General features: G+C 56.1%; 1 protein-coding gene across 1 annotated transcript; it reads right to left on the bottom strand.

The window, feature by feature from the left end:
* Positions 1-3,325: 3,325 nt before the first annotated feature.
* On the bottom strand, positions 3,326-16,527 carry Rbm38 (RNA binding motif protein 38). Its single transcript, XM_050152920.1, has 4 exons — positions 16,173-16,527; positions 15,518-15,641; positions 14,974-15,028; positions 3,326-4,543 (listed from the first exon to the last, which is right to left on the bottom strand). The coding sequence occupies exons 1-4, from the start codon at positions 16,401-16,403 to the stop codon at positions 4,240-4,242; spliced, it is 714 nt and encodes a 237-aa protein (XP_050008877.1). The 5' UTR covers positions 16,404-16,527; the 3' UTR covers positions 3,326-4,239.
* Positions 16,528-16,876: the final 349 nt, after the last annotated feature.

Genomic DNA, 16,876 nt, shown 5'->3' with positions numbered 1-16,876 from the left:
AAAAGAAAAAAGTTGTACAGAGTGTGACCATCTGTGTTGCAATTGACATGTATTCATTTATTTATTTACTCACATTTCCTCCGAGACAGGGTTTCCACTCGGAAATAGATGGGCTCCAAACTCCAGACCTGTCTCAGTCTCTCGAGTGCTGAGATTATAGGCTTAAGCTACAATACCCAGATTCTAGCAGGACTATTTGTATCTATGATTTTGAATACCTCTATTCTTAAAACCCCTCTAAAAATGCCCCCATTGCCAGTCAGGGGCCAGCAGGTGACACCCAGGGTCTTGCTGGAGCTGGGGGTGGTGGTAGGGGCTCCCCATCTCTGCTCTCAGCCCCTCTTCCCAGAGCACCCAGGGATAGAATAACAGGCTGATAAGCAAAACCTGACTCTTATCAGCAGCCCCAGGAGGTACTGGAAGGGCAGATGCCACCACCACCACTGCCTGAGGTGACACCCAGACAGGGAGCTCTGGGCAGCTGTATCTAGACATCCAGCCTGTTGCCTGGGGTCCTCGTTCAGTGTTTACACGTCTGAGGAAAAACACCAGTGTGACTCAGCAGGCAGAGAGGGCCATGGGTGGGGGTGAGGTAGAAGAGATGGGGCAGTGACCTGGTTCTGCAGTCTTATGTGGCCAGATTCAAGGTGCTTGGGTTAAATCCAGCCCAGCCACTCCGGTACTCTGGCGGCATCTAAACACAACTGGATTTCTCGGCCTGAGCTGCCTATTTGGCACAGGGAGGGTCAACCCGCCACGGGGTGCCAGGGTCTCAGGGAGATGTCAGATGCGGAACCCACGAGTTCCCAGGCTCCAACGACAGCCTGAGTACTGGAGCTGGTGGTGTGGCTGTCATAGCTGGAAATGGGGGTCCTTTCCCTGGGGAGCAGAGGCTTAAGCTCAAAGGGTTAGGTCACAGGAACTGGGGTGTTATTCTTCCTCTGTTGACTCTCAGTCTTTCCTGGGGCTCCTGAGCTGAGTGCCTTCCTCACATCTGCCCCCGCTGTCTGCCAATTCTCCCCTTTCTGTTTAGGAACTTGGCAATGAGCCAGTTTATAGGAGATTTAATTGTGGTTGGGTCAGTTCTCCAAGAGCCAAGATAGCTGCTGGAACTCTAGCCATCATGTCCAAGGTCTGGAGTGGTAGAGCCCGAGATAGCCTGAGCAGCGGCCCTTCCACTGCATCCCGGCTGCAGTAGGTCCTTGGGAGAGGCATGGCAGGGGACTGGCCGAGATGCTCTACCTGGCACTTGTGGGCGCCAGCTGGCCAGTGGGAAGGCAGGAGCTGAAGCCTGAATGAAATCACTTGCTCTGTCCCCAAGCCAGTTCCCCTCAAGAGGGGTGTCTGTCACACTGCCTGGGAGGGGTCTCGATGAGAAGCTGAGGCAGCTGGAAGAGCCAACGGCAGCTACTCTCCCAACCCTGCCCTCAGGATCACGGGGATCTATCCCTGAGGACCAGTCTCTAGTGTAAAGGGAAGGGGTTGGTCACCAAGACCGTTTGGTTCCCAGCTCTCCTTGCCTACCCACTGGCAGAGACCTCTTCCTCCCCCAGACACTCAGGGTTATCTGTTCCTAGCATGTTTCCCCCAGAGAAGTCCCTCGTCCTCCTGGAGTTCCAGAAGGCTCATGTGGCTCTTGTGACCCAGACAGGGCCTACACGCATGCCAGTGACTCACACACCTCAAGGCTCAAAAGCCTCACAGCAGTGGGTGCCCAGGGATGGGGGTCCCACTGAACAGGATATCCTCAGGGTAAGGGAGAGGTGGAGACTATGCCGTCGGTCATGTGGCAACTGGACCTTAGTTAAGCTTTGGGCTCTGGGCAAATATGGTAGATGAGGCTCAACTGAATGGCCCATACAGGACAGCACTAGGCTCAGCGTGACTCTTGTCTGGGCTGCTGCCCCTGCACAGAGAAGGTCCAGCCCAGGGCCTGAGGTCCCCTCCTTTTCGTCTAGCCACCCAGACCCCCCCCACACACACACACACAGCTTCTCCCCCAAGTGATTCCAGCTCAAAACTGTAGCTGCATCTCTGTTTCAGAGGCCGTGGTCCTCACCTAACACAGATGACACACACGGACCCCCTTCATGCTACCCAGTATGCCTGGTTCTGGGGTGTACGCGTGCACATGTACATGTACATGTGTGCGTTGCTTAGCAGACATCTGCAAGTGTGCAGTTGAGCCAAGTCAGGTGTGCTTGTGTAATTGTGAAAGTGTATCCTGCGTGTGGAGTTTGTGTGTATCCCTGTGACTGGCCTGCTGAACCTTTATATGTAGAAGGCGAGCACACTAACGTGTATGCAGTCTGTAAGCATTTGTTTACACGGGAGTGTGCCTGGCCATCGGGCTGGATGGAACCTGTGCCCCTCTCTGGGTCACACTGTGCACCAGGTCTGTGCTGACAGCTAGGAACAGATTTCTGGGGCAGAAATCCTGTCCTTGGGAGGTAAAGCAGTGAAAATCCCTGTCCTGGGACAGTGTGGGCTCTCCTAACCAGACCCTTCACCATGCTGCACAAGGGACAATGAACAGCTTGCCACCTGTACCTGGGGACATCCCATGGGAAACTGTCCTGTAGCAAGAGCAGTGGTTACCATTGTAATTACTGATGGCAGTGTGGCTCTGCTGACTGCATTCGGCCCGCCGTGTCCTTGGCACAAAACAGCACCTATTGCTCTCCTAGGTTTGCCCTGTTTAGAGCCCTCAATCCTAAGACCCAGGAGGGCATTATCCAGACCAAGGGGCCTTCCTGAGGGCCTGCCCCTGTGGCTGCCACCAGCTGATAGAGACAGGAAGTATGCTGGCTTCACGTGGCCTTCCTGATAACCCTGGCAGTGCCCGCCACCCCTCCCTGGCCCCACACTCTTATCAGCAGCAACAGATGTCAGTTGTGGGTTAGGAGCCCCCATGTTGACCTTCTGACCCTTTAGTGTTTGCAAACTGACACTTGGAGGTAGAGGCCTGGGATGAAAGCAAACCCAGCCCTGACAGCGCAGCTGGGCCTGGTCACAGATGCTCCAGGCGCCTCTCACAGACAAACTAAGTGGAAACCAGAATGGGGCTTTGGGGAACCTAAGGTACAGTGCAAGAAATCAACCCAGGTCCACTTCTAAAGGCTTGAGCATGGGGGCTAACAGTGAACCCCACCCAGGCCTGGCTGCACCTACCTTGCGGGTTAGAGTCCTCTGGTTCAGACTGCTGTCTCTGAAGCTAAAAGATCAATCAGCAGAGACTGAAGCAGGGTAAGGGTTTGATAAACAGCAGTCAGAAACCCTGGACACAGGACCACCATGGCCACTGAGAGAAAAATCTTGGACAGACTTTCTCTTTAAAGAAAACAAGTTTTATTTTTATAATCAGAATATTCTAATAAAAATATTATTATAACATTACTCCCTCTGTCCTCTGGGCTGAGGAGCAGGCATGCTGCTGAGGGCCTTCACACTGGCTCCCTGAGGTAGGTGTGGAAGGACCCACTGCCCAGCCTGCGGGCAGCCCATGCTGCCAGAGATGCCCACTGCACCCCTTCCAGACACGGGCGGGACTTCTCCCTCTGTGCTGCCAGGTCATGCTCCCAGACTGGCACGCAGGTGACTACAGGAGGGTGGATGGGCGGGCACAGAGCCTGCCGAGAGGGTGCAGGGCCAGGAAGAAGGCCTCAATGGCACAGCAACAGACACCTGAGAATTCGCCCTGACGGGCACCTCTGCAGGTAAGGTGGGCAGCATCAGACAGACAGGGGCCCAGGGCCCTGCAGGGCTGTGGTCTGGCGATGGCCACCCCATGGGAAAGGGGGTAGCTCCAGGCATTCCATCAGTGACACTGTCACAGAGGAATACTGTCATTGTCTCCAAAGGGAGCTACTGACCAAAGCCAGTCTCTAAGTAAAAAACAGATTTGGAGTTCTTGGTGATGATGGTCTTGCCTTCATCGTAGAACAATCCCAACAGGACATGGCACAGTGCTTTGACTGAAGGGCAATGGGCGGGGTTCCCAGAGAGGAAGGCAGACGTCTGTACACGTCCCAGAGTAAGGCACCTGGCATGGAGTGGCTGCAGAGATTCCCAAGAGTGTACCCTTACTTCTCATGGCCTTCCTCAAGGCACAGCAGGGCCTGGGCTGGAGAAGATGCTGTCTGGTGCCCTTGGCAAGTGGGCCCAGGGGCCTGAGGAGACCCAAGTGCTGGTGGCTCCTGAGGCTGGAAGGTGGTGGCTGTGGCCTAGGCAGGACGCGCCTCACTGCATCCTGTCAGGCTGTAGCTGAGGCGCCTGGTACTGCAGGAAGGTGGTGCCTGCAGGGGCAGCGGCAGACAAGGCTGGGGGCATGGCAGCTGGGTAGCCATAGCCCACGAAGCTGGTGGCTGTGGCAGGCGAGGCGGCGTACGGGTACTGGTCATAGGCGGCTGGAGGGTACTGGGCATAGGCTGGGCTGCTTGGTGTATACTCAAGGTAGGGCGAGGATAGTGACGGGACAGGGGTGGCAGGTATCACCACGCTGGGCTGCACGATGGCTGGCGGGTAGATGTAGTGGGGAGTCAGCCTGTGGGCCAAGCAAAATATCAGGGGCTGTAGGAGAAATGAACACAATGGCGGCAGAGTGGGGGAGGCCAAGGGACCCATGCCCTGCCCATCTATAACCCATCTCCAAGACAGTTTCAGCAACATGCCACCTGTACTCTGACACCAGGGCCTTTGCTTTACGCGCCAAACACCTGTTCTCAGTGTCTTCCTCCTCAACCTAGGCCCACCCTGCATCTCCCACCAATACCCACTGAACAGTGTTTAAATGTGCAGCCTTTATTTAAACCGGGAATCTCAAGACTGTGAGGAGAGAGACGGTAACAACTCAAGGCCTGAGAAAAACCATGGGAGCAGTGCAGCTCACATGCCAGATACCTACCCCTCCCAGTGACACCCACGCTCCTTAGCCACCCACCAGCTCCTGAACAGCAGGAGCTCCTCCCTCATAGAGTTCTTACTCAACTCTTGCCAGGGAAGGCTGGGCAGCAGGGTTGCAGGTACACCCACTGCAGGATGGAGGGCACAGGGTGCTGGTGCGCTTGGTTTGTGCCCTGCTAAGTAACAAGATGCTCCAGGGGCCTTATCTAATGTCCCATCAGCACAGCCATTTTAAAGTCAGGAGGGCTGAGTACCCTGTGCCAGGTGACCACATAGGTCCTGCAGCTTGTAACTGGAGGGTACCTGGAGACCCGAGCTCCCACCCCACACCCTCAGAAACTTGGGCACCAGCTGCGGCTCCCTCAGGAAGCACAGCATGACTACATGGGAAACTGAGGCTGGGCAGCAGGCAGTTGAGTAGAGAACCTGCTGCTGGATCTGCTTGCACAGCCAGTCCCCTGCTGGGCAGCCTCTCTGGACCTCAGACATGTCTACAGCAGCGCCCACACTGTGCACTAAACACCTGCAGAGGGGCTGCTGGTGGCATCTTGCAGTACACAGCGTGGAGGGGCGCCACCAAGGGTGTCAGCATGCAGCTCACTCGCTCTCATGGTGTGTCTAAGCTGTGCTCTGGGCCAGCTGCAGCCTCAGCTTCCCGTAATATCTTTGAGGCAGGCCTAGCACACAGCCTAACTCCAGAGAGAGGCTCTGCTCCAAAGGAAAAGACTTAGCTGCTCCCCAGTGCTGCTGCTCTGCCCACACCCAGCCCTGGGGTGTGCACATCTCTGGAGAGAGCACACCCAGCAAGACACACTCAGTGAGTCCCAGCAGCTTGTGTGAGATCACAAATAACCAAAGTCACCCAAAGTCACCCAGGAGACCAGGGAATGGCATCCAATCCCACCCCAAGCAGGCTCCTGCCCATAGTAACACCTCTTAAAGATGAAACTGACTGGTGAGCTGCAGACTCCGGGCCTAGCCCACCTAATACGCACAGGTCCAAGAGATGAGGGCTTCCCAAGGATGCCCCAAGGAGGATGGTGCAGAGCGCGCCTAGCTGAGACAGAGGGAAGCAGTGGGGTCTACTTGTGGAATCTGAAGTCTTTGAAAGGCTTGAGGAGCACACGTGCACGATTAAAGAGAATTCTAGTTGCTGGGCAGTAGTGGTGCATGCCTTTAATCCCAATACAGAGCAGGGGCAGAAGGACCTCTGTGAGTCCAAGGCCAGTCTGGGCAGTGAGTTCCACGACAGTCAGGGCTACACAGAGAAACCTTATCCACCCCCCACCCAAAAAAAAGCTCTAGTCACCAAAGCAGCATCCCAATACCTGCTGCAAGTTGCAAACGGACACGTGGCATATGGCCTGTGTGGTTGAGCATTGACCAGCCATGCAGTGGGTGGCAGAGAGGCAAGCATCAAGTATCACTGGTGAATTCAAGTGATATGCATGCGCAAACAGGCCAGAGATGGGTGCCGGTCATCTTCCTGGGTCACTCTCCACCTTATAGATTGAGGAGGGGACTCTTACTTGAACCCAGACCTCATAGATCTATAGCCTCACTCTGGGGACCTTGTCAGTCTTTTGCATGCTGGGGTTATAGGTAGACTGCCATGGGATCCAAACTGTGGCCAGCACATGTGTGCAGCAAGTACTTACTACCTACTACCTCTTCATCGCCACAGCCCCAGCAGCAGCGTCTGATAGCACAGGTACCAAAGGGACACGGGTGAGGCTGGGCAGAGCTAGGAAAGCCACTGGAGTGCACACAGGGAGGCACAGCTGACACAGGCGTGACCCTGCATGCTGTTTGGAGAGCTTCTGCACCCAGCTGCCCTCTCCATTTTCAAAGGGCAGGGGCAGCTGACCAGACGTTGCCAGGACACCAATCACCAGCAGTGGTCAGCATCCTGTATACCACAGGGCAACAGATGTGCAGTTGTGAGGCCAAACAGCCTTTGGCAGGAGCCCCAGGTAGTGTCTGCCCTACCTCCTTGACTGGCATGGCGCTGCTGTGGATTCTAACCCTACCTCTGGGCTGCACGATACTTCCTCAGACTCCTGCCAGCACAGAGTCATGAACAGAACACATGGCTGAGTTCTGCAGGAAGAGGTGGAGGACAGAAACCCAGAGCTCAGGAGAGGCTGCAGGCAAGTGGAGCCCGGGCAGGCCGCAGGGAGGACGCCCAGGCAGGAGTACACACGACAGGACTGGGAGGCAGGGCTTCTCCTCGCCACTCAGCTGGCCCACAGATCCCTAAACCCTGCTCAGACCAAAGCCTGCAACAGCAGTGGATCCCACAGCACCCAACATTCCTCAACTGCCTCAGCCTGGGGTCCAGGGCCATTTCCTGCACTGTCCCCCAGCCTGGCCTGACCCTCCTGAAACCAGAGCTCTGGTAGAGGGTGCTGCTGGATGCCCGCTCCCCACCGGGCAAGACCGAGGCCTTGCTAGAGCAGCAAAGCCTACGTGGTGTCCCTACCTGAGTGTCAGGCGGGAAGCCCCATCTGGCCCCTGGGACTCAAGCACTGAGGCTCCAAGAGAGTTATGCTCTTAACTTCCCGAAACACGGGTGGGACACCCTTACCCAATCCCTCTAGGGGTGGCATTTGCTAACACTGAAGTTCCCTGCTCTGCCCACCTGGAGGACCTGCCCAATCCTGTACACCCTAAATGCTCCAGGTCTCTGCACGCTCACCTGTGCTTTCCTTGAGGTCTCTGCCAGGCACTACTGTGGTGCCTGACACAGGACAGGTGAAAACGACTCAGACTATCCAGTCACCTGCTTATGCCACACGCCCCTGGAACCACAGTTCTAACAATACCAGTGCTCGGGAGGCAGAAGCAGAAGTGGATCTCTGAGTTCAAGGCCAGCCTAGTCTACAAAACGAGTTCCAGGACAGCTAAGGCTACTCTGAGAAGACTCCACACTACGGCCAACACCACAGACATCCAGGTTAAAAGCAGCAGCAGCTGGGATGGGGCCTGCACACCAGAGAACACTCTGGCACACAGATCACTCTACTTTAAAATCCCACCTGAGTTCTAGCCCTGCGCCCAGCCCATGGGTGACCCTGGTCCCAGAGAGCACACTGCTGCAAGCAATGTGGAAGTGCCATGTTGTCCAGAGACATTCCCAGTGCTGCTTAGACTCAAATGCCAGCCACCATTCAACCACTCTCATGTCCAGCCTAGCAAGGGTACTGGCCTCCTAACCTCCTACCGCAGCAGTACGGGGCCCTGAAGGAACTCAATGCCTCCACGTCCCAGCATGCCCACCCACCCAAAGCTTTCCAAAGCCACTGTCACTCTCCCACACTTCCTACCTCTGGGCCAGCAGACTCCACTTGGCCTAGCCCACTAAGTCCCTCATATACCACTTAAAGACTTCAAGACTACATCACTCCAGAAACCAGAACCAGGGACTAGCACCATCCCACTGGACCAAGAAGCAAATCCAAACTGCTCCTGAGGCTTCCGACATGAGAGCCCACACCCACCTCTCCACCCTGGATGATCCTGCTGCCCCCAAACTGCAGCCACCCCGAGATGCTGACACCTGGGGTACACGCCCAAAGGTTTCTTCCCCCCAGCATCATCTTGCAGGCCCCTCCTGCCCCTTTTATTTTCCACACCAAAGCACCCTATCCTTTTATTTGTATGAACCTTCATGGCCATGCAGGCTGAGTTTCCTTGCTCCATTGTCCCTAAAGGCCCAGAATAGCATCTGTGGACATCTGAGCACCCGGGGGCAAGCCAGAAGGCCCAGTCATGAGACAGCAGATAGAGCAGCAGCCTCAGACACCAGCAGGGTAGGAAGGGACAGGAGACACAGATCTGTCTGTCAAGTTCACAGCAGACAGTCTGACCTGCCATCCTTGGCCGACTGCCTGCTTTAGTCCTATGGCATCCTTATCAGTCCTCGGAATGACACGCTTACAGGCAACTAGATCTTCACCCCTGTGAATCCCAGACCCCTGGCAGCATCATGGCCCAAGGGGAGGTCAAGTGCACAGACACCTTTCATGCCCCTTACAAGCTGAAATCTAAAGGTGGGATAACCCACTCTCTCCAGGGTGCTCTGCCACCAGCTTTTTTGGGTTCACTCCCATCCAGGCCTTGGCTGAGAGCAGATGCCACTGTCTCCTCACACCTAGGGTTCCATTTCCACATTCTTTTCAGGGAATCTTCTGCCCTTTCTCAAGCCAGGGTGATCTAGGACAATTAAACCCACCCTAAGCAGCAGCAGCAGCAGCAGAAGAATTCCTAGGCCAGAAGCCACCAAAGGAGTCTAAATTCTGGAGCTTTGGGGACCCTCTTGCCAGGGAGACCTATGTGATGCTAGGGGAAGGATGGCTCAAGCTCTCAGCTTCCTAGTGGTGTCTGGTTTGGGGTAACACTGAGCTATCAAGCTACAGAGGCTGAAGGGAAGAGCCCAGAGTGGGCTGCTATGGGTGCTGGCCAGGGCTGACAGCTGGGTCTGTAGGGTGGGGCCAGGAGAACCTGACCCACTGGGAGGGAAGAGATGGCCTCTCCTCCCATCAAGTCGAGTCAGGCCAAAAAGTAAACAGCCAGATGCACTTGGCTGACTTGGCCTAGGGTCCAGATCTCACTGCCTGTTTCCCCACTGTAAACTAAGGGTACCACTGGCACATCTGGGATGCTGGCTACCCCCAGAAGAGAGATGGGAGCTCTGCAGCAGCATCTGAGACATCTATCTCCCCACCCTGAGCACATAGCTACTGTGGCTACTACTAAGGAGGGTTCAAAGTGAGCGGTGTCAATGCAGGCCGGCCCTGCCCCCGTGTGTGAAGCCCAGCTTTCAGAAAACTCACTGGCCACAGCCCAGGAGGGCCCATTTCCCGAACACAAAGCCACACTGAAAATAAAAACGAAAAAGGCAAATGAGCCCATTTCACTTTTTTCTTTCTCCCTGGGGGCCTTATGCCTGGGTGCTGGAGGCAAGCCTGGCAACTTACCAGCAGCCCCAGCGTTGAGGCGGGGCGGTGATGTGATTCATGTGTGGCAGCCTGGCAGGCCTCCTGGGAATCCCCTGTGAGGGGGGACACCAGGCTCTCTGGGGTGCACAGCAGCTGGGTGAGTGTAGGCAGAGAGAAGACACACCACAGTGGGAGCCAGCTAAGAACCTGCCCAAATCCCACCTTAGGCCTGCTAGCTACAGTCTTAAGTTGTACGGCATTCTTCCTCTAAGGTCAAGTCCATCTACTGTCCACCCTGGAATCGTAGCCCTTCTCCCCAGGTCTACTGGTCCAGGTGATTCTGTCTCAGGCTAGATGGCAGCTGTCCCAAGGGAAGGCCTTCTGGCTTAATGCAAAGGTAGAGGGATGCCCTCAAAACAAATCTGAATCCCAGCACTTGGAAAGCAGGGGATTGCTTGTAGTCCAGGAGTAGAGAGCACGCATAAGGCTGGGTTCAAGTCCCAGCTCCAGAGAAGCAAGAGGCAGAGGCAGGGACCCAGGAGTTCACAGTCTGCTGGGCTCCATATGCTGAGCTAGAAGACCCTGCCTGGTTTAACAAGAAAAAAGAAGCGATGGTGCATGACTTCGACCCTAGCACTTAGGAAGGTTGACTTCAAGACCAACCTGGGCTGCATGACAAGATCTTGTTTCAGAAAAAGGACCCACACACTGCTGGGCTCTCGCCTCTGTTCCCATATCACCACCACCCCACAGTCCCTTCCTCTACAGCTTTTATACCACCCTACATGGTTCTTTCTGTCTCCCTTGCTGCAAGTCTCCTGGGAGAGGACACTGTGGAGCTAGGGCCCCTGATCTGACACAAAGGGAGGGTCAGAATCACTCTGCAGACTCTCAGCCTGTTCCCAGCTGACACCAAGTCTACAGGAGGGCTGGGGGAAGGGAGCAAGGCACCCTCCCAAGGGATGCCTCAATTCCTGAGCCAGGATCTGGGGGCCAGAGGCCTCCTGGTGGACCTCCGTGCCATGGACACATCTCTGGGGCTAACTGAGCTATGGACCCTCAGCCTCAGGCTTCAGAAGCGCTACCTTGGGCACCTGGCAATAACTGAACTCTGAGAGGACCCAAGAGCACCCGAGGCTAGCTTCTTGTCCCTGCAGACAAACAACAGGTGCAGCTGCACAGGCAGCACACCCTCTGGGAGGGTCAGACAGACAGCCCACGCCTGCCTCCAGACAGGCTGCCAAACAGGAAGTGATGACGGGGGAAGCAAGCAGGGCCACCCCCAAGATAACCCACAGGTGGTGGGGTGAGCATGCTCACACCTGCTGCTCTGGGCCTGGCTTAGTGCCTACAGTACTTCCAACTCCTCGCTGCCCCACCCCTAGAGAGGCCTCCTGAACCAGAGTGTGCGACACACTTGCCCCTCCTACAGCCTCACACCCGCCTCACCTTTCACTGCCCTCAGTGAAATTAGGGCAAATCCCTCTGAAGGGCCGGGCCAATCCCTTCCTCCAACCTCCCCTCATTGGCTGGCTATACCGTCTGTGCAGGAAAGAGGCTGGCACAGTGTGGGACTCTATGGGGACCCAGACACTATGGCACTCAGTGTGGGACTCTATGGGAACCCAGACACTATGGCACTCACAATGTGAGACCCTATGGGGACCCAGACACTATGGTGCTCATTTACACCGTAACACATGCGGCTCAACTGGCCAGTCAGATAACACAGCACTGTTCATTCCTGAGGAGCACCCCCAGTAGCACCTTGTCTAACTGCAGTGGTCCTGGCCACACTGGGCACTGGGTGGGGATGTCTGTCTCACCACCCCCTCCCCCCCCACCTCTAGTCCACAGGTCTGGTGACATGAAATCAGGACAAACATCACGGGTACCAGGTTCATACCACAGAAAACACAGTCTCTAAAATGAAGACTATGGGAAAGAAAACCCAAGCCAGAGAGAGGATGCCCAATTGTTGTTGGTCTCGGGGACAAGGGAGGTGCTGGGAAGAGAGGGATGGGCCTGGGTGGTCCTAAGGAGAAGGCAGGCCTGCAGTCTATGTGGCCCCAAGCTTAGGCCTATTGTGGGATCATCCAGGACAAACCCTAAGGCTCTCCATGGCCTTAGAATCAACACACTCCACACACCTTACTCAGTCAGTCCTTAACGTGGCCCTGTCACTAATGCTGCTGTCCGGAGGTGCAGCCTGACACCCAGCAGGTTTGGGACTCTGGCTTGACCTCAGCCCCTAGGGCCTGGCCTGGCCCTATTTTGGGGAGAAAGGATCAGAGTGTCTGGGCATCTTTCCACAGCAAGGTTCCCCTTAAGATCAGGGAGAACAGCCTGCTGAAGCAACAGCCCTTCAAATATAGCTCAGGAGAGGCTCCAAGGGCTGCCAGGCCAGAGACACACCTCAGCTCTCCATCAGCTGTGGGTTGAGTGTGGGCAGACACCCTTGACCCTGGGAGGCCCTGACAAACATAACCAGGGTGGGGTAATCTCAGCCCTCCCCTCCCATCTACACTGCTGACTGTGTCCCAGGGCTGGAAAAGACCCCATTGCTGGAAGGTCCTGGGCCACTTATCCCCAGCAGGGATTACCACACAAGCCTGAAGGCTGGCAAAAACTATTGCAATGGCTGAGGAAGGCTTCACCAGACACCAAGCCTTGTCCCACAGATTCGGTTACATGACGGACAGGCACAGGCTGTACAGCCAGCAAGGCTGTACAAGGCCCGGTCAACAAGCAGGCATGGGGGCAAGCAGATGGGGACCCAGGTAAACAGCAAAGCATCGTGTTCTCAAGAGCTTTCATAAGCTGACGAATAGTTCTGACCAGACAGGTGAGGACCCCAACAGTGGTTTGGCTCATAGGCGGGTTGTGGGGGTCTTAAATGTCAAGGGTCCAGAAGCCCTAGGAAAAAGTACAGTCACACAGGCGCCTGCAGGCTCTGAGCTGCCAGGGTTCCAGCTCCCACCAGGCCCTCAGCCAGGGTAGCCCAAGGCTGACTGACAAAACCAACCGCTGAGTCAGGCCCAGCCAGGCCAGCCTGATTGTTTGCAAAAACAAAGGAGCCGCTGACAGCCCAATTCTGCCTCCCAGCTGGGAGGGCAGGGCACTTATAGCAATGGCCCAGGCAGCAAGGCCTGGTTACACACGGGGTCTGTCTTTGTCTTTGTCTCTGTCTCTGTCTCTCTCTCTCTCTCTCTCTCTCTCTCACACACACACACACACACACACACACACACACACGGTTTGGTAAGGGCAAGAAGTGGGATGTTCCTCCTCAAAGGAACACAAGGACCAATGGCACTGCAGGTGGGCCAGTCCCTCTGCCCACCTGTCCATTTGGGTCTATACTCCTTGGCACCCTCCAAACACTTTGTAGTCAAGGTGGTAGACGACCAGTCTGCTAATCTAGTTACAAACTATTGTGGCCTGACGCCAGATACCCCCGAGTATCAGGGCTCCCAGAACATGCGCATCCCCAAAGACAGCAAGCGTGGCCCTGAGTTTACAGGTCCACACCTCACCCCCTGGGTAAGTCACTAGCCATCTATGAGGACAGGAGGAGGGCCTTTTCCAGAGACTAGGGCATGCTGTCTCTAAGTAGTAGTGTCCCCATTTTCCAGATGAGGAAAGGCAACCAAAGGGGGGACAGTCGGAGAGTAACAGAGGCTGTGAACCTAGCTGAGGGTCGCAGAGGCTGGGCAGGCACTAGTGACTGTGAGGCAGTTATGTGTCGGAGGCATGGGAACCCCTGTCCCAGTGTAAGCATCTCTCATCTCAGCCCAGCATCAGCCTGAAACCCAGGACCCAGGAGTACAGTAAGCTACCAGAGAGAGGGGCACCCTCCTCACATAGCCGGCAGGGGAGAAGCTACCGCACAGATACCAAGGCTACAATGTTCCCAAACCTCTTCCAGACGGCCTAGAACACATAGGGAACAGATCCCAGGCCAAAAAAAGTGATCTGGCACTATCTGCCATGGTAGCACCCAAAGTACGTCCCCAGGAGACCAGTGACAACACACGAGAAAACGCAGGCTGAGGCCCAGAACACAGCTCCCCACAGATATGCCCCTGTGTGGCTCACACCAATCCCCAAGGAGAGTTGTGGAGAATCCCAGTGGCATCCCACAGAACAAGCACACACTTAGAGCATGCAGCACTGTTTCCAGCCACCTGACCCACTATGCTGGCCAAACTCAGCTCTCACCCCAACATACACCCACTCCACTCCACCGTTCAGCTCCAACCCCAAAAGACACCCCACCCTACCTCCCAGCTCCCGCCCCGACAAACCCCACTCTACCCCACCCACCAAGCTGAGACACAAAACCTGGCAGTAAGGATTTGGCAAGCTTGCCAGTGCAAAGCGTGTGTGTGTGTGTGTGTGTGTGTGTGTGTGTGAGAGAGAGAGAGAGAGAGAGAGAGAGAGAGAGAGAGAGAGAGAGAGAGAGAGAGAGATCCCACCCACCTGGCTCATTCACAGCCAGTCTACACCAGACAAACAGCTGATTGTGGCCAAACCGAGTGGCAGGGTCTAACGCTTGTGTCCCTCAAGCGTGTGAGCCCTTCCCCAAGCAGCTGCCAAGCCTACTGCTCTTTTTAGTATGGGAGGAGGTGGGACACGGAACAAGCAACTCACACAAAAAGCCAACTAGTGACAGTCACCTACTATGCCATTCACAAACATGAACCCTCACCGGGTACAGTCCCACAGAAGCTACTTCCATGGCACTGGTCCACATCAGAGAGCACCTCAGGAAGAGCCCGGGTCACCAGATCCATTCAGCCTTGGCATACACTCTAGGAGGGCTGCCTGCACTGGGGACGGACTGAGCCCCCACATTCACTGCACAGGTGAGGAAGTGAGGCACAGATGGCCACGTGACACCTGGCCGAGGAGGTGTCACATAGTTGGGGCAAGGAATGCACCAGGCTTGAAGGCGGGTGCTCCCCTTTGAGTTAGAGAAACGCAGTTGGTCTTATCTCTTCCTCCACACTTCCAAAACACAATCCAGTTTCTGAAAACAGCCATTTCCCCAGCCTTGCAGATCTGAGACAGAAGCTCACAGCTGTCCCACCTCAAGGCCCTCCCACCCACACCAGCTATATCCACTCACCCATAGGTGCGCTGGATCAAGGTGGGGTGTAGCTGCTGTACACCGACGGCAAAACCTAAAACAAGAGGAGAGTTAGGAACAGGATACTATATGGGTAAGGTCCCAGGGCCACACACAGGGAGGCAGAGTCCTGCGTGCCACACTCCCCTAGTCACCAAGGACAGTAAGCTTCCTTCTCCCAACCCAGCCACCACCTCTGTCTCTGCTAGTGAACTCTCAAAACATCCAAAGCAGAGAAGTCTACAGGTGGCAGCGGCTTCTCTGGGTGACTCCTAATCTCCAGCCCCGTCAGCAACTGACTTCTTCCCTTCCCACGGGTAGGGCAGACATTTGAGAGTCGGTATCCCTGGGACTATACACTGCTGAGAAAAGAAGAGCAAGCTTCCAAGCTAGGGGTGGCTGCCCTAGGCTGGCTCTGCAGGGCACATGACCGCTGGCGGCCACTCTGGGACAAAGGGGGAGCGAGGGCAGTGTATTCCATCAGACAGATAGCAAGGCTGAATATAGAAACAAGAAGGGCTGGAAAGAAAGTTCAAACGCTCACCAGTCTGCAGGCTCCTAGGTTTGGCACCCAGGTAGGCCAAGTTCACATTGGCCTTGCGGCCATCGATGATAGGGTTAGGGTCTTTGCAAGCCCTATCAGCTGCTGCCCGATCCGCCATGGTCACCTGCGGGAACACGGAGGGTCAGGGGCTTCGGTGGCTGGCTGAGGAAAGCAGGACGGAGGGGAAGAGGGTCCTGCCCTGGCATCAGGCCATCCCTGGGTCTTCCCTCCCAGGAGCAGGAGGATATTTCTTATTCAGAACCCTTGAGCCTGTCTTCTCTGCCTCCAGGACTGCAGCTCCTTCCCCTAAGTTCAAGTGCTGGGAAACGGAGCCTTCAAGGACAGCGATAATCCCCTGGGAGGTGGAGCAAAGAGATCCCCTAGGGGAGCCCCCTCCCCCCCAGGCTGTTCTGCCCGGGAGTAAGTACCGTTAACTTTCTCAGAGGAGAAGTTTGGGGACACTAGAGTGGAAGGAAGTGGGAAACCGTCTTCAAGTCGCTAGTGTTAAAGCTGACGCTTATTTGGGGAGGCTGGAAAGTGTGTGGGGGGAAGGGCCGACGGCCCCGGGAAGCCCCGGAGTCCCGGCTGCGCGCGGCGGGGTCTGGGAGGCGGTGGGGGAGGGGCGGCGGCAGGTGCGCGCGCCGCGGGCACTCACGAAGCCGTAGCCGCGGGACTTGCCGGTCTGGCGGTCGGTGATGACCACGGCCTCCTCGATGTCTCCGAAGCCCTCGAAGTACTTTCTGAGCGATGCGTCGGTGGTGTGGTAAGGCAGGCCGCCCACGAAGATCTTGGTGAACGTGGTGTCCTTCTGCGAGCCGTGCATGGCGCTGGGGGCGGCGGACGGCCGCGGGAACACGTTTGGGGCGCACGTGGGCTGCAGCAGCATGGGGGCCGCCGCTACCGAGCCGGCCGACGCATGCGGGGGCGTCGCAGGCCGAATCCGAGTCTCCCACGCTGTCCGGGCCAGTCGTCGGTCAGCCGCGGTGCTCCTACTCTGCGCCCCACGGGCTGCCGGCCGCCTTTGTAGCCGGCCACGCCCAGCAGCCACGCCCCTTATTTCAGACACGCCCTCCCAATCGCGGGGGGCGCCGGGAAATGTAGTTCTAGACACGCCCCCACGTGCCTGGAAGCTCCTGTGTTCGCAGGTATCAATCACAACTGGTCTCGCCGGGCGCAAGGTCCGGTAGCTTCTATGGACTGCTCTATTCAGTGGTTTACGCCGAAGAGACTAGGGGTGCAACGTACTTTTTAAAAGGTCCGAAGTAGTGGCTCAGCTGGTCATGTGCGAAACCTTACGTTTGATCTCAGCATCACATAAACCTGGCTGAGGGCACACACCTGTAAATCCAGCACTCAGGA

This window comes from Alexandromys fortis, unplaced genomic scaffold, assembly GCF_014885135.2.
Source record: "Alexandromys fortis isolate MF-2015 unplaced genomic scaffold, M_Fortis_MF-2015_v1.1 scaffold_81, whole genome shotgun sequence".
Lineage (NCBI taxonomy): Eukaryota > Metazoa > Chordata > Mammalia > Rodentia > Cricetidae > Alexandromys > Alexandromys fortis.
This window is presented reverse-complemented; position numbering and strand designations above follow the sequence as displayed.